The sequence below is a fragment of the Leguminivora glycinivorella genome, chromosome Z (genome assembly GCF_023078275.1).
Source record: "Leguminivora glycinivorella isolate SPB_JAAS2020 chromosome Z, LegGlyc_1.1, whole genome shotgun sequence".
Classification (NCBI taxonomy): Eukaryota; Metazoa; Arthropoda; class Insecta; order Lepidoptera; family Tortricidae; genus Leguminivora; species Leguminivora glycinivorella.
Genome location: NC_062998.1, coordinates 17672003 through 17699132, shown reverse-complemented (window position 1 = coordinate 17699132; position 27130 = coordinate 17672003). Strand labels below are relative to the sequence as shown.

Genomic DNA, 27130 nt, shown 5'->3' with positions numbered 1-27130 from the left:
TCAAATTTTTTTGGCATACCAGAAAAAAGTTATGACGGAATTTAAAATTGTGAGCCCGGCCGTGCCGTTGAAGTATGTAGCGCCTGTCAAAAGAATAGAGGCAAATCCGCCTGCCCTCCTGCGCGTCAACTTAAATAGGAATTTATTTTTAGGCACTCGCACATCATCTCTGCTGACTAGTGGCATTAATATAGTCGAAATATAAAAGTAATTAGTGTAATTACACTAGTTTTCCATTTTCCTCCTGAGAGAACCTCCTACAGTCTCAATAACGTCTAATCTCATGTCATGTCCCTGAGAGACATCTCCTGGCGGAGAAATTTTTAAATCAGTTTACCCCTGACAGCCGGTCATTTTTGCGACTGTTCAGCAGCTGTAGAGCTGTATAGCAGATTTGGCGGCATTGTGGTTGTAGGTACTGATAGTAGATGATTGATTTGATGTTTGTATTGTATTTATTCTTAATTCATAATTGACACTAATCAATGCAAAAAAACTAATCGGAAACGGTGGCGTGAAATTGGGGAGGCCTATGTCCAGTAGTGGACTGCGATAGGCTGATGATGATGATGATGCAAAAAACAAATGTTACCGAAAGCAGTGGTTTATTTATATGATGAACCCCTATAACGGAGCTCGTCAAAATACATCCTATATACCAATATTACCAATGACGCTGTTAATTATAACAGTTTATGCTATTTCGTCCCTAGAATTTGTCCAACTGTTGCCACGTGTTTAGGTCTCTCAGGAGGAAAATGGAAAACTAGTGTAATTACACTAATTACTTTTATATTTCGACTATATTAATGCCACTAGTCAGTAGTAGAGATGATGTGCGAGTGCCTAAAACTAAATTCCTATTTAAGTTGACGCGCGCAGGAGGGCAGGCGGATTTGCCTCTATACTTTTGACAGGCGCTACATACTACAACGGCACGGCTGGGCTCACAATTTTAAATTCCGTCATAACTTTTTTCTAGTACGCCAAAAAAAATTGAAAAAAATATATTGACAGGTACCAAATAGGTAGTAAATATTGACTAAGATATCAATTAGTAGTGTTGTCTAGAACTATGTAAACCAAAAATGGTCCAGACATCCTGACGTCAGAATGTCTGGCCACTTTATTCGCTCGATTTTTCGATATCAGTGGAGGTACCAAATATATGTACTCAGGTACCAAATAGTATCAAATAGGTACTAAATTTTAGTATGTACTAAACATCAAATATCTGTAGTGGTCCAGGGGTCCTGACGCTCACAACTCTACACTCAATAAAATAATTGCTAGCTACCACCATAAGCCTTCAAACTGTTTAATTGTGTACGTTACTGCAACGACACAAGGTTTACCAATAGACAGCTATGGCAATGTAAAGCACTTTAACCTGTCTCACAGTAAACTTCAAATTGGACAGGTGACTCAGTAAGCAAATTTAAACCTAAAATTCAAAATGACAAGGTTGTAATTAGGTACGAGTTCAGTTTGTTATGACTTATGATAAACTTTAAATTTAAACTGACGCACAACGTCTATTTCGTAGCAGAAAAAAAATCGTCCAAGTAACCAGCCAGTATTAATACCCTTAAATACTGAAAAAGGTATACAACCTCTAACAATATGATATGCACTATGTTGTATTACGAATTTTTAGAATGGGCACGTAAACAATAACTAATAATACAAATTAAAACAAAAAATATTACCCCCATCAAGATATACCTCAATCGATTCTACTCTCGATTCTGAACAAACAGTTTTCAGGTTTTTAGTGTTAAGTGAAACACGGTGTATATCTTGATTCTCAACTTTGTCGTAAGTTAAACGGGTGCTATAACCAAATATATAAACACAGAGTTAGAATGTATTCTCTATAATACTTACAAGTGATATAGTAGTGACCCTGCCTGCTGTGCCGCGGTCCCGGGTTCGAATCCCGGTAAGGGCATTTATTTGTGTGATGAGCACAGATATTTGTTCCTGAGTCATGGATGTTTTCTATGTATATTATATATATCGTTGTCTGAGTACCCACAACACAAGCCTTCTTGAACTTACCGTGGGCCTCAGTCAATTTGTGTAAGAATGTCCTATAATATTTATTTATTTATTTATTTAAGTGATACACTAATTTGAACAGGCTTGCGTGGAGTGCATCGACAGCGGCAAGATGACCAAGGACCTGGTGATCTGTATCCACGGCTTGGAGAACACCAAGGAGGGCATGTTCCTGCACACTGAGGACTTCCTGCTGGCCATCGCCGACCAGCTGGAGCGCAAGCTTTCCAAGTAAACGGCCTCCTCGGTCCCGCCGCTGTCGCCACAAGGCCCGAGGAAATCTACAATCATCGTCTATTTCATGGGCCAGAAATAGGCTTACTATCTTTTCCTGTTCTTCTTTGTAATAATGAGATAAAAGACTTCGCGGAGCCAAAACGTAAGCTCAAGTGAAATGGCTGGCTATTTTACTCGGCAGCTTATTCTACTTAGAAATGAGACTGATTTTTTCCAAGGAGGGTTTTAAAAAATCCAGTTTACAAATTTTTAGTCACTACTTATTTTTTTAGATTGAGCTTATAATTTTCTATATACATGATTGCTACTTTTGATAAAAATGAGATTTATACCCAGTCATGTTAAGGATAATAATTGTAATTAGACATTGTAGACATTAAGTACAGACAGTGATTTAATGTAGCTGCTTAGCAGTAAATATTAGTAAGCATGTCCAATGTTATTGTATTAAGTACACTAAAATGTGAATGTTTGATCTTCAGCTCGGTTAGGACCGAATATAATACTTTCCAAAATTGTGGTTATAACACACATGCAGTACTTAAAATAAATTAGTGGAGACATAATCCTTAAAGATCAAAAGTAGACGATTCAGCCATATAAAATTATTTGTTTCTATTATATACCCTCAAAGTGCCTTATTAATAGTAGGTTTAAAGGAAAAATGTACTTTACCTTTTTGCACAAGTTTTTGCATTGTGCCGTCTTATGTTTTAGATACAAACCATTTTTAAAGAAGCATCTGCGCTTATATTTCACTGCGAAGTCATGTAAGTAAACAAACGCAGGGGCGCCCATTTAGCAATTTTAGCATAACAGAGCACAGGCACAGCACACCACTAAAAATATTGTTATTAGTTATACCTGTCTATGTATCTTCCAATCATGAATTAATAAAATATTTATTTCTATTACTTCTAACTTATTTTTTACAGTATCTTCCCTGCCCTTGTATAGTTATAAGTAATATTTAATATATCGAACTTGCAGGTAAATTTTAATCTGATTGTAAAACGAATGAATATTAATTGATCATAATAATTAAATGAACTCTTATTTTACTCTTAATAGAATTGTAATAATTAGACTGAAATCGTCAGCCGCGATAGCTGGAGAGCCAGGTCGATTCCCGGCTTTGCCACCAGTGGGCTTGATCGCTTTTTCTTTAGTGTGTGGTATCTATTTCAGTTTATCCATGCTAATATTATAAATGGGAAAGTGTGTGTGTCTGTTTCTTTGTCCGTCTTTCACGACAAAACGGGACGACCAATTGACGTGATTTTTTTAAGTGGAGATAGTTGAAGGGATGGAGAGTGACATAGGCAACTTTTTGTCTCTTTCTAACCCCCCTATTTCCTAAAATATGGGGTGAAAGTTTGTATGGAGCATTCCGCAATTTTCGAATTTAACGCGAGCGAAGCCGCGGGCAATAGCTAGTACACCTCCGTGGCTAGTAATTTATATACAGGGTGCCCGGTAATTAATGACAACCTTTTATCCACCAAGAGGGCACCTTATAGTGGTCCAGAAAACCGACATTAAGGTTTAGTAAAAGTCGCCTGGTTTTCAGGATTTTCACACTTTTTAAAATTTTAGGTAGTATTAAAATTTTAAAAAGTGTGAAAATCTCGAAAACCAGGCGACAGGCCTTTTAACCACCAAGAGGGCACCTTATACTGGTCAAAAAAAGGTTTAGTAAAAGTCGCCTGGTTTTCGAGATTTTCACAATTTTTAAAATTTTTTTCTACTCCCGTGTTGTTATTCGTCATTTACCGGGTCGTGCATAGATCGTTAAAACCCTACATAAAAGATGCCCGCCCCCGGCCGGCGCCCCGCGTACCCACGCATACGATATAGCTCTTACAGCATTGTTAGGTAGCCGTTAAGGGATATAGCGGGCCGCGGGGCGCCGGCCGGGGGCGGGCGGCGGCGCGCGGGAGTGCGAGCGACAGGGTGAGTGCAGAAACATTGCAGAGGACAAGTCAAAATACTTGTAGGAAACAGTGCGAATTTCACGAAAGTTATTCTAGAAAACTATTCAAAAGTATGTGCATGGTCGTAGAAAAAGTATTGTATGCAACGGTGTTTAACTGAGTCAAAAAATACTCGTGGCGTCTTAATAACAATTTTCGGCTTCGCCTCAAATTGTTACCCACGCCACTCGTCTTTTTTGACCTCCTTTAAACGCCTGTTGCATAAAATACTATAATACTACCTAAAATTTTAAAAAGTGTGAAAATCTCGAAAACCAGGCAACTTTTAATAAACCTAAAAGTCGATTTTCTGGACCAGTATAAGGTGCCCTCTTGGTGGTTAAAAGGTTGTCCATTAATTACCGGGCACCCGGTATAGTAGTATTACTACTTAAAAAAATCAAAACAAAAAATATCTAAGTAATAAAAAGATTTGATTTGTTACCTACTTAGAATTGTACTTAATAGGTTGCTAGGTCGATTTCATGGTATGTACTTAAAGTAACCATTTTCTATCTACTATTGTAGCAATGAAAGCAATACCTATTCACTATGTATCTATCCACCATAGCTGGGCATTAACGCGTTAATCCGTTAATCGTTAATTAACGAAGTTAACATTTCGATTAACGGATTAACTTTTAAGTTAACTTTAAAAAATGTTAATGGATTCGTTAACTTCCGTTAAATTTCATCGAGTCCGTTAATCGTTAATCCAGCACCCCAAGCGACTCGCTGAGCCGCGAAAACCACGTTCTTACTGCTACTGTAAAAGCCCCGTAGTACGGCAAAACCTAGGTTTTATCGGTAAAAACAGATGCGTCGGTTATAAACAGTCAAAAGACCAATTGACGACTAAATTTGGATCACTTATTCGAGATCTTCTAAATCTTATTAGGCGTGCTAGATCGATCACTAACCTGGGAATAGAGTGCAATCATCAGGCATGACAGACAAATCGCGCAACCGACGCATCGAGTTAAGAGTCTGACACGGGCCTTAGATTACTTTACCAGTATGCTGTATTGTGCTGCATCGAGTTGTCATCTCAATCTGAAGAACCGACGCACCACGATCGCGACCGCATGAATGACCCAATAATTACCAACCCGAAATAAAACCTAGGAATTAGGCAACCAACGGCGGTAAAACCCCGAAGAGACCGTAATTATTACATTTCGGTTTTTTACTGATTGGCGTCACAGGTTTGGTGCAATGGTTTTTGGTGCATACTTAGTAAATAGAAATACATAATACCTACAGTGGAGTCCTATTTTTATGACGTGTTAACGGATTATCGATTAACTTTAACTTCCGTTAAATCTACCGAAATGTATCGCTTTAACGATTAACGAAGTTAACTTTTTAAGTAACGGATTAATAACGATTATCGAAGTTAACTATTTGATTAACGGTGCCCAGCTATGCTATCCACTGTATCCAGAGTACCACTACTGCAGTATTCAGAGTGGAAGGGTTATCAACAACGTCTTATAATTATATTTCAAATCAGTTTTGACTCCTACGCCACGCTTTGTACTATTAAAATATCTGCAGAGTTAGCTTGGACCGACTCTAACAAGAAAGATAAGCTACCAGTACCTACATGGTACAAGCATTCTACTAGTATCCAATGTATTAATGGACTAAGAGCTCAGAGCCGCCGGACCTTCCTCATTTCCTCAAGGATGAAACTTTGGGATAATGTAGAGTTCGTCTATTATTATATCGTCACTACTTCGAAAAAATCTCGTATCTCATGCTGCTCCTCAAAGTTAAAACGCAGTAAGTCTATATGCATTCCATACATACTTACTACAATTTTCTTTTCATTGACAGACGAAGATATAAGTTTTTTTAAAAGTAGTGACGATATGTTCGTAAGTTCGTATCGACGTTTAACTACTAACAATTACAATCCTGTAAGTGGGAGCGAGAAAGAGTTATTCCTTTCTCGCTCGCACTTACAGGTACGGTGCGGCCGTGTGTTAAAAAATACTCGTGGTTTAATTCCGGATACAACAATGCCTTAAATAAATTATATTGAAACATACGGCAGTATTGCCTACGACTTTAGTCTGACCAGAAAAAATCTTGACTTTGACGTTTACGTGCTGTCATCGACACTTGACAGCTTCGTCTGCATCTGCTTGGCTTGTGTTCATGTTTCGGTGTTTTGAATACTCGACGCGTTAAATCCTTATATTATGTATTTAAGATGTTAAGTATACAAATTCTGATATTGTGTGTTGCTGCAACATTATCCTACAATGACGAGACATGTTCTAAATCCAATTCTTGTTCGGAAAACCATAATAAATATTCTAAAGGTAAGAATGAGAACTAATGCCGGTATTGTATTTGCTCGGTGCTCGAAATAATTTAACAACTTTACCAGAATAATTTATTTACAGACAGTAATCAATGGACATCAAGTGTCTTGAGAGATATTCGAGCTGCTGTTGCAGACTATGTGCCATGCGAAAGGCAAAATTGTAGTTGTTTTAAGTTTGTAGTTGACCAAGACTTAGTTCCATTTGAAGATGGAATTACGAAGGAAATGTTCTCACTCGCTCAGTCAAAGGCCACTAAATATCAGGTAATAATAAAATAGTCAATGTAGCATATGTGTATATTATGTTTATAAGTAAACATACATTTAACTGTGTTAAATAGGTATGTAATATGTTGTCATTCAATACAAGTCGCATGATGCTTAAGATATCTTCTATAATGATTTCTTTTATTATTTTATTTATTGAAACATACTTTGTTTATAATTAAATTGTAGCGGGGTTGGTTTTTATCATAATAACATAATGTTAGAAAGTTTGGACATGTCTATATTTTTATTATATACAATATTTACATTGTTTGCATTGGGTGTATAAAATACGGGATTTGTTATTTGTCTCAGATCATTGAAGGTAAACTATATCGGCAAAAAGATTGCCATTTCCCAGCCAGGTGTTCAGGTGTAGAACATTACTTGAAAGCTCTGGCACCAAAGTTGCCAAATATGGAGCTAGCCATAAATACTCGAGATTGGCCTCAAGTCAACCATGTTTGGGGTCATGTTAAGGCACCTGTATTTTCATTTAGCAAGGTATGTAACATTTGTCTATTTATTTGTAACATGTAGGTAATGAGTGCATACAGCTATGTTTGTCCTAATTTTTGTTTAGTTTTTCTTTACTTAATACATCCAGTGCCAGCACAATACATAATTCTGTATGTTATCGAAACAGATGACAAAAAATGATAATTTTCAGACTAAAGACTACTATGACATAATGTATCCAGCATGGAGTTTCTGGGAGGGTGGTCCTGCAATAGCGTTATATCCTAATGGAATTGGACGGTGGGATAAACACAGATTATCCATCTCTGCTGCTGCTGAAAGGTATACATGCTAACCAGAAAATATACCTATTTAAAATTGTTCTTAAGTTTCACATAAGCTCTTCTACAATCAGTTAAAAACTGCTTAGCTTGCTATCCTTGTCATAAATTATGCTATGATTATTTTGTGTTCTAAAATAAGATTCTAATAGGTAGTTGAAAATGATAAATTTAAATCTTGATGTTCCTTTGCTTATATATCAATTTTACAGATGGCCCTGGAGTATGAAAGAACAGAAAGGTTTTTTCAGAGGTTCTAGGACAAGCGAAGAACGAGACGCTCTTGTACTTCTTTCTAGGGCCAAACCCAATTTTGTTGACGCCCAGTATACAAAAAATCAGGCATGGAAATCCAAAGTAGTATGTAACTAATTGTGTTTTTTTACATATTCTGAATGAATGAGTGCTGCTTTTGTACTACTTGTTTTATACATCAATTTATTTGAGGTATGCTTGTTTGACAACATGGTATATTATTACAGGACACGCTCAACGCGGAACCTGCCGCAGAAGTTTCCTTTGAAGACCACTGCAAGTACAAGTATCTATTTAACTACAGAGGTGTCGCAGCGAGCTTCCGTTTTAAACACCTCTTCCTCTGCAACTCATTAGTATTTCACGTGGGAAACGAATGGCAGGAATTCTACTACCCATCTCTAAAGCCATGGGTACACTATGTGCCATTAAGCCCTAAAGCTACCCAATCAGAAATTGCCAAATATATAAAATTCTTTCAAGAAAATGATTCATTGGCGCAGGAGATAGCTGAAAGAGGATATCAATTTATTTGGGATAACCTGACTGCTAAGGATGTGAAATGCTACTGGAGACAGTTACTGAAGAAATATGTCAAGTTGCTCAAGTACAACATTGAGAGAGATGAAGATCTGATCAAAATATCATGAGAATAAAATAAGGAATTGAATCATCTTCTATACTAAGAGAATGAGGGCTAATATAAGGTATACAAAATAAAGAACAAGTCATTGGTAGATACAGAGTTTTATTGAAATAATTAAGATTTATAGTTTAGGAGACTAGGATAACACAGAACTTCAAACGTTTAGCTAGAACTACAAGTATTAACCCTTTACCGCATATTGTTCCATATTTGGCCGTTATAAATTCTACTCTACTGACAGCTGTTACCACAGATGTCATATAAACCATAGATCAAGCAAACGTATCTACTTAGCGTGTCAAATGAACTCAGTGAAATCCACTGAGTTGTCCGTCTTTAATCGCAGCTTGCAGCTTTCGGGCGTCAATTTTTGTAAGTTGAAGTCAACAAAAACATTAAAAATGCCTCGTTACATGATATTTAATTGCAACAACATAAAACTTATCAACACTCAAGGGCCTGAGACATATTTAAAATCACAGGCAAGTAACAACTTCAGTACAAAATCTGACACGCTCGGCCGCCATACAAATAAATGAACTCGTTTCTTCTATCTAAATCTAATTCTGTGGCTGTTACCGTTCAAATTTGAACAAATATTGCATACGTCACATGTGGTAAAGGGTTAAAACGAGGTTAAATTTAAGTGAGAGTAAATAGATTAGATATTACTTACTAAAGTGTGAACAACGCAAAGTTCAGCTCCCAAATGAAATACTTTCTAGATTTACTCAAATGCCATACGCGAAGAGACCTTACTAGAAAGCACGTAAGTCGCTTTTGCCATGATCTATCCGACATGCACCTGACCACAAAGCTTATCTATGTAAGTAGCTAAGTAACTAGTTACGCACACTACTATATGTGGCCGCTTCTCTTTTCACACTCACGAACTGCTCTCTAACCAACACAACGATGATCCTGAATATACGCGGTATAATAGTATGAAAATTAACAAGTGTTTTAAACACGTGTATAACACAATTTAATAGGTAAGGTGCACTGGGGTAATTTCGAAAATCACTATTATTTCCATCATATGAAGATTCCACTTTCGAAATTACCCGAGCGTTTATGTGCTTCGAAATTACCCCAATGTTAACTAGGGTTAAAAAGTGAATGACTAAGGTCCGTGAAAATAAGACACCGCAATATTACAAAGATAGACAAAATATTTATCACCGCACTTGCTAGCACTATAATGGCAATACACAGTAAAGCTTATAGACCCTTATTATCGTAAGCGATTGTTTATTTGGCCGAAAGTATAATCTCACACTCTTGTGAGATCACTAAAAATTTTTCAATCTAGAGCTACCAAACCGCTGACTCTATGAACTTGTTGCCACTTTCCGACTTCTCTAGTTATCCAAATTATTATTTATTAATATTTACTGTAAATACACAATGTACCTACAATTAACACTAAAGCAAAAACTAAATACGGATGTGCATTTCACATATTCCATAAAAAAATAAAGTTATTTTTACCGATTTGGGTTAGCAATAATAATCAATATTGCTGGTAGATGAGATCCCTAAATACGTTTTCATCTCAATTACATTTTTTGTGACTGTTCAAATAATAAGAACATATCGTATAGATATAAATGTGTGGAGTTTAGCTAAAGTCGCGATCTGGGAAGATGGCCGGAGCGACCATGGTCCAAATGTAGATCCCGACGCAGAGCCACGAGGAGGACATCTTGATCCACATGGACGCCACATTCTCTTTCATGAGCTGGGAGCTGGGGCTGTAAGATATACAAAGTCCTTTATAATATTTTTCTAAGGGTCGGTTGTTTCAAACTGACATTGATAAAGTCTTCTCGCTCGTCTTGGCTTTATAGACAAGTACATGAAATTGTCAAAAGAATACGTTGCTAAAGACTATTTGAATCGATTCTTATATCTGGGCCACTTTTTTCAAAGTTGTCCAACCCCACTTTTTTTGGATTTGGAATTTTTTATGTGATTTCCACTCAGAATCGCGAGCTCTTTCAATCCTAATAGGAGAAAAAAAAGTGTGCCAAGGTTTTTTTCCAATTCCGTTACCATTTTTTCATACATTTTGTATGGCGGTAACGAAATGAAAGGTTCGAAAAATGTATGGAAATCTTGGGACAATTTTTTTTCTTCAGGATCGAAAGACCTCACGATTCTGAGTATGAATCGCGTAAAAAATACCCATGTTACAAAGTGGAGTGGACAACTTTGAAAAAAAAAATGGCCCATCTATGATTTGAATAGAAAGAGTAGGTATACTAACTTGAACCAGTTGGTGAGCGTCATCATGGAGTAGAGCGTGGCCAGCGCGAAGACGACGTGGAAGAAGGTCCAGTTGTAGGCCACGCCGTCGCCCTCGTTGTCGAACACCTTGGCGGCGCCGCCCTCGCCGCCGTCCGCGCCCGCGCCTTCTATGGAATCATACCCTGCGCTCAGTGAGCGATCAACACCCGTCGGTTAGTCAAAGCGGTTTCACATTAACCGATCCGATAACGCATGTAGGAAAGATGTGAAAGGCAAAATCAAAGATGGCGCCTTTAATTTGACGGCCGGTCTGGCCTAGCGCGTAGTGACCCTGCCTGCTGCGCCGCGGTCCCGGGTTCGAATCCCGGTAAGGCCATTTATTTATGTGATGAGCACAAATATTTGTTCCTGAGTCATGGATGTTTTCTATATATCGTCACTACTTTGAAAAAATCTCGTATCTTACGCTGCTCCTCAAAGTTAAAACGCAGTAAGTCTATATACATTCCATACATACTTACTACAATTTTCTTTTCATTGACAGACGAAGATAAAAGTTTTTTAAAAAGTAGTGACGATATATAAGTAAGTATATCGTCGCCCATAGGACAAGCTTTGCTTAGTTTGGGGCTAGGTTGATCTGTGTAAGGTGTCCCCCAATATTTATTTATTATTTATTCATTTAATTAATATATGTATGTGTAATGTATTAATATATATGAAGGTATCTATCCTACATACGATATCTGATCGGATAATGTGAAAACGCACTCGAGGTAAGTTGCCAATGATTTTGATAGCCCCTGCGCAAGCTTTAAGCAAATGTTATAAGTGTTATCATTTAGTAGAAATTTGACGATTTAAATAACATTTGCAACAGCGGAGCTGCCAAAATCGCTGTCAAATTGACTTGCTATGACTCTCGTTGTTAATACATAGTCTATTTTTAATTAGCTGGATAAATTGACGTTTACAAGTTTAGTGCTACGAGACTACATGATCTTGTTTATAATATAATTTTTAAGAAAAAAAAACCGCCGCCTTTGGGGTTCTGGTGAAAGCTACTTGCGAATGTTGGATTATGTAGAAATGTGTAGGTATTTTTTTAAACTGCTTTTAATGCTTTAATTATTTGATGGCAACAAAAATCAATATACGTATACCGTTAAGGTTTGAGGAGTTTCCTCAATTCCTCATGAATCCGGTTATAAGAAATCGAAGCTTGACAAAATTTGACTTGAAAAGTCAATATGCTTAACAAATATAACTAAATAAATGTTACTGTTCTGAACTTAAATGCATGCTGTTCTTATAAAAATACCAAAGTCACTATAAGTGTGCCGTTCAGATTTGAGGAGTTCGGTTCTGACCATCATCTGCAGTTCCACTGCACCAAATGTCACTATTCTGGACGTAAGTGCATGCTGTTCTTATAAAAATACCAAAGTCACTATAAGCGTGCCGTTCAGATTTGAGGAGTTCCATTCTGACCATCATCAGGAGTTCCACTGCACCAAATGTCACTGTTCTGGACGTAAGTGCATGCTGTTCCTTTAAAAATACCAAAGTCACTATAAGCGTGCCGTTCAGATTTGAGGAGTTCCGTTCTGACCATCATCAGCAGTTCCACTGCACCAAATGTCACTGTTCCGTACGTAAATGCATGCTATTCCTTTAAAAACACAAAAATCGCCATATGTATGCCTTTCAGATTTGAGGAGTTCCCTCGATTTCTCCAGGATCCCATCATCAGAACTGGGTTCTGAGAAAAATGGGACCAATCTGTATGCATATACATTCAATCAAAAAAAAAAATTTCTAAATCGGTCCAGTAACGACGGAGATATCGAGGAAGAAACATTTAAAAAAAAATACAGACGAATAGAGAACCACCTTTTTTTGAGAGATTTGAGGCGGCGGTTAAAAATTAAGCGATGGCATGAGAAATTTAGTGACAAGATTGTTTGTGTAATCAAACTAGATAGTTTGATCTAGCCAATTTAAAATATGACTAGAGTATTGCGTTAATAGAGCAAGTTTTTTTAGGAAGCACAAAGACACTAATCGACATTACATCAAGTAGACACATTTTGAACTGCGAGCCTACTATGGAAGGATAAATCACAGGATATGACGTAACTGGCCTTATTCTGTTGTTCGGGGTTTAATGATACAAATATGGTTGATGGTAATAATAAACAAACTTAACATATGCATGTAATATATAATATGTATATAAAAAACCTCAAAGGGTTACGCTGCTATCTACGGGTTAACTCACTTACCTTGTAAGATTAAAATGTAACATTTAGAACTACATGATTTTAGTACTAGTTTGTAAGGACTCAAATGTACGGTGTAGCGTTCGGCTTGTTCCATTTCTGGCCTCATAAAAAGCAGGTCATTCATTACAGTCACGATGAAAGACAAATCACAAACCCTTGCGATTGTTGCCTGATGTGAGCCTCGGAAATTATGAGACATTATAATAATAATTTAAAAAACACAACGAGACGTCATACCACTGACTTCCCATTTGTTAGCCTCTACATTGTAAAAATTGCTAATCCCCACCACTGTGCCTCCAAACAGCGACACATAAGCATGAGATTGCAGACTTAAAAATATATGTACTTACATATGTATTTTTTTAGTAAACAATGTATACTACCTTCAAACCATTATGCATGTACCCATGGTAGTAAGCAACACCAACAACCAGCATTATATAATACATGATATCTGAATGTTTAGACAATGAAGGAGAGGATCGGGGCACAGTCTATCACAAGCTACCGTGGAAATGTTACCTTCGTTAGCAATGAGCCCTCCTTGCCCTGCGGCCGCCGCCAACCGCGCCAAACGTCGCAGGGAATGGATAATTGTGTTAATATTCACTTTAAATACGTATATATTTCAACACTGACAGAATCTCAACCAAAAACAGACTATTATTACTTGAGCTAAGTATCACACCGTGATACAGAGTTCGCGGATAAATTAATGCTTCTGTGGAATAAATTAGCTGGTACCGAAATTGCTATTGAATTAATTTCAAAATAATTTACCTAGTTTTGTGAAATGTTATGTAAAGTACTTCCTTCGTGTAAATTACAATGAGATCAATATTTGCTAAATATTTGAGTACAGATGTAGTGGGAAAAGCTATTCCTTTGTATTTTTACGGAAACGTTCGTATCTGTCATGCTATTGGCTGAAACAACGTGACACGTTCGTACGTTTCCGTTAAAATACGAAATTCCTGCGCACTACATCTGTAGGTATGTATATTTAGGTATCAAACATCAAATGGCATCTGCTTACTGCTTACCCGTATGAATGGGTATCAGAGAGCAACGGCTTTGGTCAAAGTCAAAGCGTTACGAAATCGAAGGGGATGTCATAATGGTATCTGCACCGATCGCGCGATAAATGATAAAACATCCGGCCGTCCCTATCGCACTATTTGTAAGTGCGATAGGGACGGCCCGATGTTTTGCCTGCCTGGTTTATACACCAGATAGTCCACCGGGAACCAATCAAAGCACATAGCTAAACTGTCAGCGTTTAAATATTTGGATATAGGTACATAGTTGTATAGAGTAATTAATCATAATTGAATTTAGTATTGGTTGCATGTAAAACAAGCGAGTAGTATAAAGGGAATCACCTGTGCCCTCCTTGGCGAGGATGTGCTCGGACATGGTGATCTTGGAGGAGTTGGAGGCAGTGCGCACGCACGAGTACAGCACGCTGCACACCCAGATCACCATGCCAATGATGGCCTGCTTGTCGAACGACGCCGCCTGTTCACACACCCACCGATTACTATTTATTTCATGGTCAAAATAATAGGCAAAACTCGGAAAACCACCAGTCATTTAGAAAAAAATCCCCTTTCCATAAGACAGACTCCTATTTACCTATTTAAATATGCCATGTAACGGTTCTAGACCGTGTAAGCACTATTCCAAGTCTTTGTTAGTGGTCCTAAATTATGGTTATGATTTCAAAATGGCGGGCATTTTCCGAGCCTTGATAATAGGTCAGGGCCAACACAAAACAACTACTTAGTCAAATACACGGAAACTAGGTATTATTGCGTGAAATAAGTTCAGGCTTTTTATGGATCGTGTCATCCAAGAGGACGGGATTAAGTACTTACAGCATTTTTGTAGCTATCACATGGTTTACTAATTATACTGTGGAAACTTTTTTAACGTTATTTAAATTCAAAGTGAACCAAGCTGATGAAAAATCGTGCTAAAAATTCATAAATGTGTAAAGTGAGTGTGTAAAACTTTAACAAACAGGAAACAAACTGGATTTTCCTAGTTAAATACGAGCATCTGTGGGAATGGGCAGAAGGATTGCTTCACGAGGACAATGTAGAGGATATACCTAATAATCTACTACGAAAAACAAGACGCAAAAGTGAAAATTAACAAATTTCTAGTTTGTTAGTATACATACCCAATAAGCATCTTCTTTATGATCCTGGTAATGCATAATTGAATGTAACAACTGGTCTTAATAAACATATAATAAAATAGCATATTGGTTTTAAACATACATAACATAATATTATACATATCAGAAATATATTATAAGGAACCATCATGGCAAAGATTACATTTTTATAGGACGATGAAGTGTGTTTACTTATAATATATACATCATGCGTAAGTTGTGTTATTCTTTGGTTTACTAATGAGTGTAATGATTGTAATGAATGTATAGTTAGCCTAGTAGCTACTATTGAAGAATAAATTTACCCAGTAAGAAATATCTAGTAATAAAGACGAAGGATCTGACTAGATTAGACATAATTAGACTTAGTGTAAGAAGTTTACTGAGTATAGATAATTGATGCAAAGGAAATCCCGTGCGATGGCCGGGAATCCCGTGCGAAGGAGAAAAACCCTCGGTATTTCGCGAGGCGTGATATAATATAAGTATAAGTATGTCGGAGAACGAGCAAAATATGCTATAAGATGCATTTTATCACGCTATAATTGACAAATTGAGCAAACAAGGGTTTCACGATTTCGAAAAACTTGGCTGGTATTCAACTCAGTTCTATCAAAACGTCATAGAGAACGCTGCTGTCTAAATAAGCATAATCCGAAAACGTATGACAGAAGACTGTCAATGTCTGGAGAAATGTGTGAAGAGTAGTCTGGTAGTTCTTGAGACTAATCCAGTGGTGTGCTTAAAATAACAAATATAATATGGGATATTATGTGTCATCAGTTTTGTGTAAAACTGTGAGATGAATATAGTATTTCATTGAAAGTTCTCGTAAACCATCTTTGATGGTCTTGCCATGGCTTCCGGTATGATACGCCCATAATACCTGACATATATGTTGTTCCTTTCAAAAATTGTTTTAACAAGTAAAGAATGTAGTGTACGTACATTGTTAGGGTCGATGAGACTGTTGCAGGGAGCGGGCGAGTTGGACAAGGCGGACCAGGTGAGGTACATGACGTAGAGGGAGACCACGGAGGACTGCAGCAGGCCCGAGTGCGGGTTGTGCTCCTGCACCGCCGGCAGGATGGAGACGGCGCTCGCGATCACCACCAGGATCAGGTTGATCGAGATGAAGAACTTGGACAGGTCGCAGCTGGCGCCCTGCGTACCAAAAAATCTATGTAACTAAAATATGGATGGACTTTAAAACAGGTGTCATTTTGGGTCGGTTGCACCCTCTACCTGTCAACGTTAAAGTGTATTTTTTTTATTGTATGGGAAGTTCGTTTTACATGTGCATTTAAGGTCAGTGTGGAGAAGACCGTCTACCCGATAAGACCGTCTACTGGCTATAACTTTTGTGTTTATATATCTACGCCTCTCACACCTCAGAAGGTATACCAGTTTTTTTATCCTTAATCCATTGGTCTTCAATACATATCCCTAGAACGAACACTAGTTAACAATAAACTTGATTTGTGTTTCGAACTCGAACATCGAGTTCAACATGGTTACGCAAAAAATTAAAATACAATAGAAGCAGTCAGAATATTTTGTGCATTATGTATGTAACATAGTAATTTAATAATCATTATTCCTGTCTAGTACTGTTAATGCTCTTAAAACGCGTTCAATTTATTGTTTTACGTTCTGAAATATGTTACATCGAAATTGTGCCTAGTCGGAAAGACCGGCATATAAGAGTAAGGCACCTTTTTTAGGCTTTTGGGATATAAGTCGACTGTAAACTGGTGTTGTTGGTTAATTTTAATTGTAAGTTCCAGCTTTGGTTATGTCTGGACCTGAAAAAAGAAGGTTATAAACCTCATCTAAGGCAAATATCTTAAAAATAGAAAAATGCTGATATGTTGAAAATTTCAACGTTATTTGTTTTAATATCTATCACATTATTCACTGTAATTACAGAATATAACAATAATCATGAGCAGGGAGCGTACTTTTCGTGCCGATGACATCAATTTGACGTCACGCTCCATATAGGGTGATCACAAATTGTTTTATTGTAAATTATTAATTATTAGTCATCAATCATTTTAAGTTATGAATTTCTTTGCATGGTAATGAATGCAAGAAGGATGCTGTGCTTTACGTTAGAGATAAATTCTCTTTTCTACGTATTTATTGTAATGTGTGGTTAATAAATACTATTTAATTAAATTTATTTATAAAAACAAATCAAATTGCCTGTACGGGTTATTTCACCACCCCTTTCTTCCCGTGGGTGTCGTAGAAGGCGACTGTGGGATATAGGCGAAGGCTGGCAACCTGTCACTGCAATGTCAATTTCATTTTCTTTCAACCCCTTACTTGCCAAGAGTGGCACTGAAGCTTTAGTAGTTTCATGTGCTCTGCCTATCCCTTTATGGGATACAGGCGTGATTGTATGATGATGATGTATGATGATGACAAATCAAATAATTTTATTCACGTTTCACATTTCAAGTAGGTATTATTTATGCCACATATAAATGGACTACTGTATTTGAAGTAATTTGTACACGATTAAAATGATTGACGACTAATGATTAATAATTTACAATAAAACTATTTGGGATCACCCTATACGGAGCGTGACGTCAGATTAATGTCATCGGCATGAAATGTACGCTCCCTGATCATGAGTTTGATACTTATTCCCGTATGAAATTACGCGACAACGAGCACTAAACGGTCTTTTCGTACTCAGCGCTGGGGGACGGTCAACCCGCCGAGCTTTAAAAAAAGTGATTTTTATCACATAAGTTTACCGTAATTCACCTAAGTATTATGACAGCGTTGTAAAATATAATATGTGTTAGCCCATAGGACCATGCGGATTACTCCAGACTACTTTAATTGTCGAGTTTTATCCACTCAAACTTTATTTTGCCCGCACTGATCTTAGAAGATTTTCTATGTATATTTGTATTTTCGAACATTCATTTCAATGTCATATCGTAATATCAGTATTCAATCACGGACCACCTGAATAGATAGAAGAAATTAGACAACCTAGGTCACCACACATAAAGAGCTCTCACTCTCATACAAAAATGGCAGAGAAACTGCTCATAGATGGATAGATAGAATAGTCTTTATTGGCACACCTCAGCGAGAGATACAATGGAGACCAAATGATTACAAACTCAGCTTATTTCAGTTGTTCTGACTAACATGTGTGCATTTTGTAATTGCACCTACGTGATGTTAGCACCGACCTGCGTGAAGTTGACGAACAAGAGCACGATGCCGGTGAGCGCGAGCGTGAAACACGTGAGCATCGCGAGCAGCAGCGCCGCGTACCACCCGCGCGACTCCGACTCCTCGTAGTTGGCTGAGGGAGAGTTTCATCAGAATTGGTACTCGGACTCACAATGGTGCCGCCGGTTGCGGCGACGGGGTGCGTGTAAAACACCGTTTTATTCCTAGACTAGATGCTACCTATTTACTAGTTAATTGTAATAATTATGACGACCGGTCTGGCCTAGCGGGTAGTGACCCTGCATGCTAAGCCGCGGTCCCGGGTTCGAATCCCGGTAAGGGTATTTATTTGTGTGATGAGCACAGATATTTGTTCCTGAGTCATGGATGTTTTCTATGTATATTATACATATACAGGGTGATTCATGAGTCGTGAGCAGGAGTGAACAGGGTACTGGGGAGGGTCACACTGAGCAACTTTCATAATGGGGCAACACTAAATTGTGATATTTTTTTCTTAACTATGACTTAATTGATAGTTAATCATCAATTAAGTCATAATTAGAACGTAATTGATAATTAGCTATCAATTAAGTACTTATCAATTAAGTCATAGTTAAGAAAAATAATCACAATTTAGTGTTGCCCCATTATGAAAGTTGCTCAGTGTGACCCTCCCCAGTACCCTGTTCACTCCTGCTCACGACTCATGAATCACCCTGTATATCGTTGTCTGAGTACCCACAACACAAGCCTTCTTGAGCTTACCGTGGGACTCAGTCAATGTGTGTAAGAATGTCCTATAATATTTATTTATTTATATCGATCAATGATCAGTGGTGCAGCGTACACTCGTTAACACATTCAGTGCCGTGCCTATTACCCGACCTAGCGGGTATTTTATGAAATCGTTTCCAAGCCGGGATCGCGTATATTTTGTGGTCCCAATTAGACAAAATAAACATTCTACATTGCATTTAGGGCACACCGCAAATTTGCTTTGCAGATCAATCACTAAAAAATTGTTTAACAAAATTCGGTGGTACATCAACATCACAACAAAAGCAACATTGAATTCTGTCAGAATTAAGAATAATGAGAATGAAAGAAGTATGTAACAAAAATAACACAGCAATACTTACAAACCCACCTCTCCGCCCACGAATGCGCGAAGTCAATGATCAGTACAAGTTGTATAATGATGTAGCAGAAGCCGCCGATCATGCCGAACACCATCCACGTGGACGCGAACGAGCCTTCCGGGATGAAGAAAGCGCCAATCACGCCACCGATTACCACCAGGAACTTGATGCCCCAGAAACTACAACAGTTTTTAATACATTAGCGGCTAAATAATCTATAATAGGTATTGTTATTAAGTTATATTTGTACTAGCTTTTGCCCGCGGCTTCGCACGCATTAAATTCGAAAATTATGAAATGCTCCATAAAAACTTCCACCCCCCATTTTAGGGAAGTGGGGGGTTAGAAAGAGACAAAAAGTAGCCTATGTCACTCTCCATCCCTTCAACTATCTCCACTTATAAAATCACGTCAATTCGTCGCTCCCTTTTGCAGTGAAAGACGGACAAACAAACAGACACACACACTTTCCCATTTATAATATTAAGTATGAATTATAATTTCAGCTAAATGGCTCTAGCAAATTCTCTGCAGGTGTAGCGCGACATTCCAATATATAACGAAGAGCGTGCGTGAGCGCGCATACCACGCCGAAAAAGGGTTTGGCCATAGACCGTATCGGCAGTATCTTTTGTTTTCACTAATCCAATATTAGTGAAAACTTATTTTACGATAATTTTGCCATTTTAACATTTAAAGTTATTATAAGTTTACTTACCCATTTTGTATACCGGTGCGCGGATCCTTAGACGACTTTACACCTATCATTATCAATGCCATCAGAACGAAGAACATGCACAGCGCAAAACAAATTCTGAAAAGAGAATAAGATCTTTTAATTCATTAAGGATGACATTTTGCACGATTTTTTAATCAAATGCTTGCGTTATTTACGTGGCGCGATTTATAACTGTAGGTATGTTATAATTTCATGAATGGTTAATCCATACCTATAAACTGCGAGGTAGCCAACAGCGTTATTACAATCTACTTTAAAATTTGCCGGAACAACCCCTGTTGAATTGGCACAAAAAGGCACCTGAAAAAAAAATTAGAAAAGTGACATTTTAAAATATAATTGATCTTAGCTAGTTTATTTACAGATTTGAATACAAATAGTAACATTATTTAGTGACGTTACGGCAAAAGGTTCCTTTTGGGCTGTCTGCTGTTACACTGTATAGTATTGGAGCGTCACTAATAATAGCGTAGATAAGTGCCAAGTGCCAATCACTACATAGGGAACTTGATTGTAGTTAAAATAAAATATTTTATACCATGCACGAAATAAACCATCAGATAATTATAAGAAAAACATTGACAGACGTTATTTTTAAATCTAATTTCTATTTAATAAGTCAGGTAGAAATATATAAAGTAACTGAGTTTACCGTGACGTCACTGAATTCGATTTCATATAAATTCTGTAAGTATTAGCAATTCGTTTTGACAGTTCTTAACCACTTGACAGTCCTACGATAGCATAGTATCCAAAAAAAAATTCCGGTAGACAGTCCTACGATACCTTACTATCCAAAAGAGGGGATGGAGACACAGTTGATTAAAGTGACATCTAGGGAAATATTCCGGCATTATTTACTTATTCTATTGATACAATAACGTAGCCTACCTACATAGTTTGCTACAAAAAGTATAGATGGCAGTGTACGCTCGTTACTTAGTGAATGGAAAAATAAATTCGGCAGTGCCTTGTCAAACTCCGCGTGTTTGTGTTTGATTTTGAATTTGTTTAATTTTTTTTGGATATCTTCATGAGAACTGTATGTGTTGGTTGTAGTATCATTATAAAGGTAAAATAGTATATTTCTCTAATACGTAATAAAAAAAGGGGGTCATCGCTCAAAATTTCCTGTAATTTAAGTAATAGTCAAATAAAATATTTCTTCATTTTTTTTTCGATTACATAAGTTTAACCTTGATTTATAGTATACATATAATCATACATATTTTACTATCACCATAATTTTATTTCAAGTACTGTACGTTCATTTATACCGAAGTATTTTTTTTTTAACTATACCTTGTGTAGTTTAGAAGATACAGACGTTTTTGTAAAAAGTTGTGAATGCGCAGCGCGCTGCGCGCGTCGCTTAAAAACCCGGACGGTTGACCGGAATATGGTCGCGCGGGCTGGACTGTCAAGTGGTTAAAAAAGAAGCTGATTTGACTAGGAGGCAAGTAGCCTATTATAGGTAAGTACGAGCCATTTAATAACAAAATTAGATTGCAGCATAAAGGGCTGCAGTAAAGTCCGGGTGGGAAGTACTTACTTTTTGTAGTTCTGTTTTGAGTCCAGGAGCCAGAGTGATGCAGGCGGCCACCATCACCAGCAGCAGCATGAGTGTGTACATGAGCCGCGTGGAGGTGGAGTTGGCGCAGGACGGGCACGCCGAGCAGCACAGCGAGCACGCGGCGCTGCCGCAGCAGCACGCCAGCTACAACACATGCCATCATAATCCTTACACTGCAACTGGAGCATCAACACATTCACTACTAGCCAAGAAATGGCGCACTACGTCAGTAACCAGACGTTATCTATAACCGCCCGCTAATTGTTGTTGTTGAACCTCCTAAGGCACCCCATAGGTGCACAGGGCCTCTACAAGATCCTTCCATGCCTTTCTATCTTGAGCCACCGCCTTGGCCTCGTTCCAGCTCAGTGTGCGTAGCCGAATGGCACAAACGCTCACGAATCCGAAACGCTCGTAGATATCTATCACTATCGCTCTTGCGTATTGGCGCGACAGAGCCAGACTGCCTTTCGCGGCGTTTCGTTTTCGTTTCGCGTCGCAGAAATGCCATTCGGCTACGGCACCAGTCCATATTCCCTCATAACCGTCCGCTTGTATGGCGACAATCCACCCAGCGGGTTGATTGGGGTGGATTGGCAAGTGGCAACTGAGCAAACTTCACAAGAGCCTACCAGGGGCACCACTAAGTACAAAGTTGTCACTTTTCAATTGTTCCTTGTGTAAAGACTTATGATGCTTTATCAGTACCAATGATGGATATCTGTTGGAATTTCAAATGAAACCAAAAGAAGCTTAAGGACCGTCAAATATTGCACATGGGATCATTAGATTTTTGTGGCAGCTATAAAGCTTTATCATAGTGGAGACTTTATTGAGAAACTGTGTTTCAAAGATTCATTTTTAACAAATATGCTAACATGATAACTAACAGTAGAGAATAACAAAAAGAAATAGATGTTTCACCAATTTAGGTCAAAGGCAAAGGATTGTAATTTTTTTATCACTAGAATTACTTTATTTATTTATTTTTATCTCAATATTAACAGCTCTGGGTTAACTGAAGATAATGCCCAGGAAAGTGAAGTGGAAAGAGAAAAGTGGCAAATGCTGATGCTGTGGATGATGACAATTATGTGGATTCATCAGTCTGATCTTTCCCACCTTTGAAGCCTCTTGCATTGCAGCATTCAAGGTTTCCAAATAGTTTGCTACTATTAATTTGTATTAATCTTATTTAAAAACAACTAAATTGAGTCACACAAAAATAAAGGTCATTAGGATCATATTTCTTCAAGACCATTTCACATGGCTAATGGGCAAAGAGGAAGGGCTTTTTTAATAAAAAGTTTTAACAAAAGAAGCTTAAGGACCATCAAATATTGCACATATCAAATATTTCCCGTGTGGTGACGGCTTAAGAATTTCACCACCACCTTTCTTCCCGTGGGTGTCATAGAAGGCGACTGTGGGATATGGGGTAAATTGTGGCATAGGCGAGAGGCTGGCAACCTGTCACTGCAATGTCACAGTTTTGTTTTCTTTCAACCCCTTATTTGCCAAGAGTGGCACCGTAACTTTAGCAGTTTCATGTGCTCTGCCTACCCCTATATAGGAAACAGGCGTGATTGTATGTATGTATGTATGTATGTAAATATTGCACATGGGATCATTAAATTTTTCAAAGCTCAAGAAAAAATTAACATTTTTAAAAGGTAACCAGTAAGATTGTTGATTCAGCAATAGCAAATTAAATACAAATAATAGTAAAAATGTTGATTTCTAAGCTTTAATCTGTTGGTTTATTAGTCGTGAAGGAAAATACCAACATACTTCTCATATTATGCTGAATACATGCAAAAAAGGTACTATTTGGGTACTTTCAATCCTCAAGGCTAATCCGGCCAGATTGGAAATCAGACTCGATTGCAAACCCTACCAGCAACCTTCTGACCTGGTTCTCTATTATTAGGCGCTATTCACTACATAAGGTTTTTACCAGGGTTATGCTTGTAGCAAGTGATCATGCTGAGAGTAGAAGCCAAGTGTTAATGGAATCTAAAATTAAGTAGTAAGTGGGATGTAAATAACAGACTAATTATACTTAATGTTATAGGACAAAATTAAGTAAACCAGGTCAAAATAAGGGCTTTTTTTAAATGTTACTAATTCTTAATCTTTTAATCTGGGGCGACCGGTCTGGCTATGCCTGCTGAGCCGTGGTCCTGGGTTCGAATCCCGGTATGGGCATTTATTTGTGTGATGAGCACAAATATTAGTCCTGAGTTATGGATGTGTTCTATGTATATTATAAGTACGTATTTATCTATTTAAGTATGTATATCGTCGCTTAGCACCCATAGTACAAGCTTTGCTTAGTTTGGGGTTAAGTTGATCTGTGTAAGGTGTCCCCAATATTTATTTATTTATTTATAATAAAGAAGGAACAAAATCTAGTAATAAATAGGTATTTGGTACAGCAGTTATTCATTATACATATACAAAGATCGAGAAAATCCGTGTTACACTGATGCAACGGTATGCTTGAATAGTCATAAGCTGAGGCTTCAATAATTAGATTATTGAATTTCTTTTGTTCGAGCTTATCATGCTAGATCACAGTAGTAAATAAATTGTAAACAAGTAATGTACTCCTTACCTGCGCTGCCGAACAAAGGCCTAAGACGGCTCCCATTTTGCAATTTTTTTATGACTATATATGAAACACGACGTTAATGAGATAGCATTGAAAATAGCAAAATAACGCAGCTATAACTTTAAACTATAACTAGAAGCAAGGTAAGTAATCAGTATTGATTCACGTATGACGTACTTTCCCTTTTGGCAGATCATGGGTCAGAGCAGGCAACCCTTAATGTACAGCTAAATAATACGCGACCAATCATCAGCGTAAAGCCCCCATTCACGGTACGATATATCTGTACGATCCGTTGCAACAGATTAATCGAAACGACCGATCGACAGTGTATGTCACCATAGTTAAAGATTTACTCTTAAAAATTCATAATCTTAAAAAAAACTTGATCAATCTGACAGTTCAGATCTGTCAGTGTCTTGTCAGTGTCAGTTTGAACTCAGCAACAAAATGCCGTGCGATCGAAATCGTGCCGTGCGATCGAAAGTGTGTGGCCTCATACTTACCTACTGATTTTATTATTCCGCCCCGTGCGAGTAACAGGGGCGGGGGAATCGTATACGATCGATCGCATATTATATTCTTTGATCGATCGCCTCGACCGCCTCGTGTGTGGCTGGCGCTTTCGACCCGACCGATCGATCGAAGCGATGAATCGTACCGTAAATGTGGGGCTAAAAGGCTGGCTTTCACCAACGTCCAACGTAGTGATTCAATGCTATTTGGACGTGATATCATGATATAAAATAAAGAAATGTCATTTGTTCTTATTATAAACTAGCTTTTGCCCGCGGCTTCGCTCGCGTTAGAAAGAGACTAAAAGTAGCCTATGTCACTCTCCATCCCTTCAACTATCTCCACTTAAAAAATCACGACAATTCGTCTCTCCGTTTGGTTTCGTTTTCAAGGACGAACAAACAAACAGACACACACACTTTTCCACACATAAGACTAGAAGAAGAAACACACACGCGAAACAGCGCCATCTAGTTTTACCTCTAAAAGGCCCATACATTGCTAACCCTGGCATTTCATGGCGACGCGAAATGCCACCGACACGCCGCAGAAATGTAGTCTGGCTCTGTCGCGCCAATACGCAAAAACGATAGAGATAGATAGCTACGAAAGATACATTATCGTGAACGTTTCGTGAGCGTTTGTGCACTCGGCTACGCACGCAGGGGTACACTTTTTTGTATGGGCTTGTTAGTCCCGATATATACGTCCTTGGTTCCAAGCTACAGGTTGGTACGACTTAAATATAACTGATTTAAAAAATAACAGCGGCGGCAGCTTAGGACTAGGGATGTTACAGAAGTGACTTCACCGGAGCCGGATCTGAACTTTCACTTATTTTTAACGGAGTCGGAGAGTACCTCATAACTGCTTTTATTATTTATTTAAAAAATACCCTGGGTCGGAGCCGGCCGGTACGGATCCAGAAGGCAGGCGACATTACCGATGTGCTGGGCAAGTTATGCCTCAGTCTTCCGGTCACAAAACCTGTCTAGGTAAGGCGTTTAGCAAACCTCCACGCAAATTAGCAAATCCACCGAGAGATGGCGCTTTACCTATTTCTAGTCAAGTATTTTCTCAGAGTTATGAGAAACACGAGGTTATTTTAACTGTTGAAAGTTTGTGCCTACCACAGACGTTTGTACGGATACGGAACCCTCGGTGGGCGAGTCTGACTCTCACTTGGCCGGTTTTTTAATTAAATTACCTACACAAGCGACGCGGTGCAGGCGTCCGATCCACATCTTAGGGACCGGCCACATCAGACCGTTGCGTGTCTCGGGGCGCGCAAAGGGCGTCCGCGCCACGCCACCTGAGTGTAATTCAAAAGCGTCTCCTCAGTACATTTTGTATAGGAAGGACGTAAGGCGCGCCGCCAAGCGGCGCGGCGCGCGCCCCGCCGCCGCCACGCCACCTGGGGCGCGTCTTACGTCTTTCCTATACAAAATGTACTGAGGAGACGTTTTTTGAATTACACTGAAGCGGCGTGGCGCGGACGCGCGCCCCGAGACACGCGACGCTCTGGTGTGGTCGGTCACTAACGACTAACGCCGCTTGTGTGTGGGTCACGGCTAAGCCACGTATTCTAATCTGCATTCCAGTCTTGTGCATCTCGGCCTGGACTAGAACGTAAATAAGTAGGCTAGTACTGGGATTGGAATAATAGGATACAAGTAAGAGGTGGTAAAATAAAGCCACATTTATTCTAATAATTAAAATATATATTTTCAAGACACGCAAAATTCATTCTAAACGTATTGAGGTATAATATTTCAGGCAATAGTCTACCAGGTGTAGCATGACGGTATTTTACAGTAGTATTAACATTTTTGATAAAGATTTCGTTTACTTTCTCTGTAACATTTTTTGTTTGAGTGGGTAAATCTGAATACAATATTTCACAGTTAAATTTCAAAACGAAGTATACAGTAATAATAGTAAGTTTAGTTTGCTATAGAGAGCAGGGGCTTGCAATTTTTGCAACAAGGCTATAATTATTATTTATTTTTAATTTTGTGATGTTTTAGCTTCACAGCTAATAAAGGTAA

General features: G+C 38.2%; 3 protein-coding genes across 8 annotated transcripts in view; 2 read left to right on the top strand and 1 right to left on the bottom strand.

Moving 5' to 3' along the window:
• Positions 1-3212, top strand: part of LOC125240604 (isocitrate dehydrogenase [NADP] cytoplasmic-like) — a 28338-nt gene extending 25126 nt beyond the window's left edge. For both annotated transcript variants that reach the window (XM_048148563.1, XM_048148562.1), the window contains exon 10: positions 2144-3212. In XM_048148563.1, the coding sequence (XP_048004520.1) occupies positions 2144-2296 (153 nt within the window). In that variant the 3' untranslated portion in view covers positions 2297-3212. The remainder of the gene's footprint in view (positions 1-2143) is intronic.
• A 3204-nt stretch (positions 3213-6416) lies between these two features.
• On the top strand, positions 6417-8665 carry LOC125241071 (O-glucosyltransferase rumi homolog). The gene is made up of 6 exons (XM_048149374.1): positions 6417-6601; positions 6686-6870; positions 7189-7377; positions 7544-7674; positions 7886-8033; positions 8156-8665. Exons 1-6 carry the CDS (start codon positions 6490-6492, stop codon positions 8576-8578), a joined length of 1188 nt encoding a protein of 395 aa, XP_048005331.1. The 5' UTR covers positions 6417-6489; the 3' UTR covers positions 8579-8665.
• Positions 8666-9199: 534 nt separating this feature from the next.
• On the bottom strand, positions 9200-24757 carry LOC125241069 (probable serine incorporator). 5 transcript variants are annotated; one of them, XM_048149369.1, is made up of 12 exons: positions 24570-24757; positions 21932-22096; positions 20591-20679; positions 20359-20454; positions 19641-19819; positions 18516-18631; positions 16243-16458; positions 15298-15321; positions 14495-14630; positions 13635-13661; positions 10844-10991; positions 9200-10328 (listed from the first exon to the last, which is right to left on the bottom strand). In XM_048149369.1, exons 1-12 carry the CDS (start codon positions 24603-24605, stop codon positions 10196-10198), a joined length of 1365 nt encoding a protein of 454 aa, XP_048005326.1. In that variant the 5' UTR covers positions 24606-24757; the 3' UTR covers positions 9200-10195. The 5 variants fall into 5 exon arrangements, with proteins under 5 accessions (XP_048005326.1, XP_048005327.1, XP_048005329.1 ...); XM_048149370.1 differs by lacking the exon at positions 13635-13661 and having other exon boundaries at positions 10844-11006; XM_048149372.1 differs by lacking the exon at positions 13635-13661 and having other exon boundaries at positions 24570-24755.
• Positions 24758-27130: the final 2373 nt, after the last annotated feature.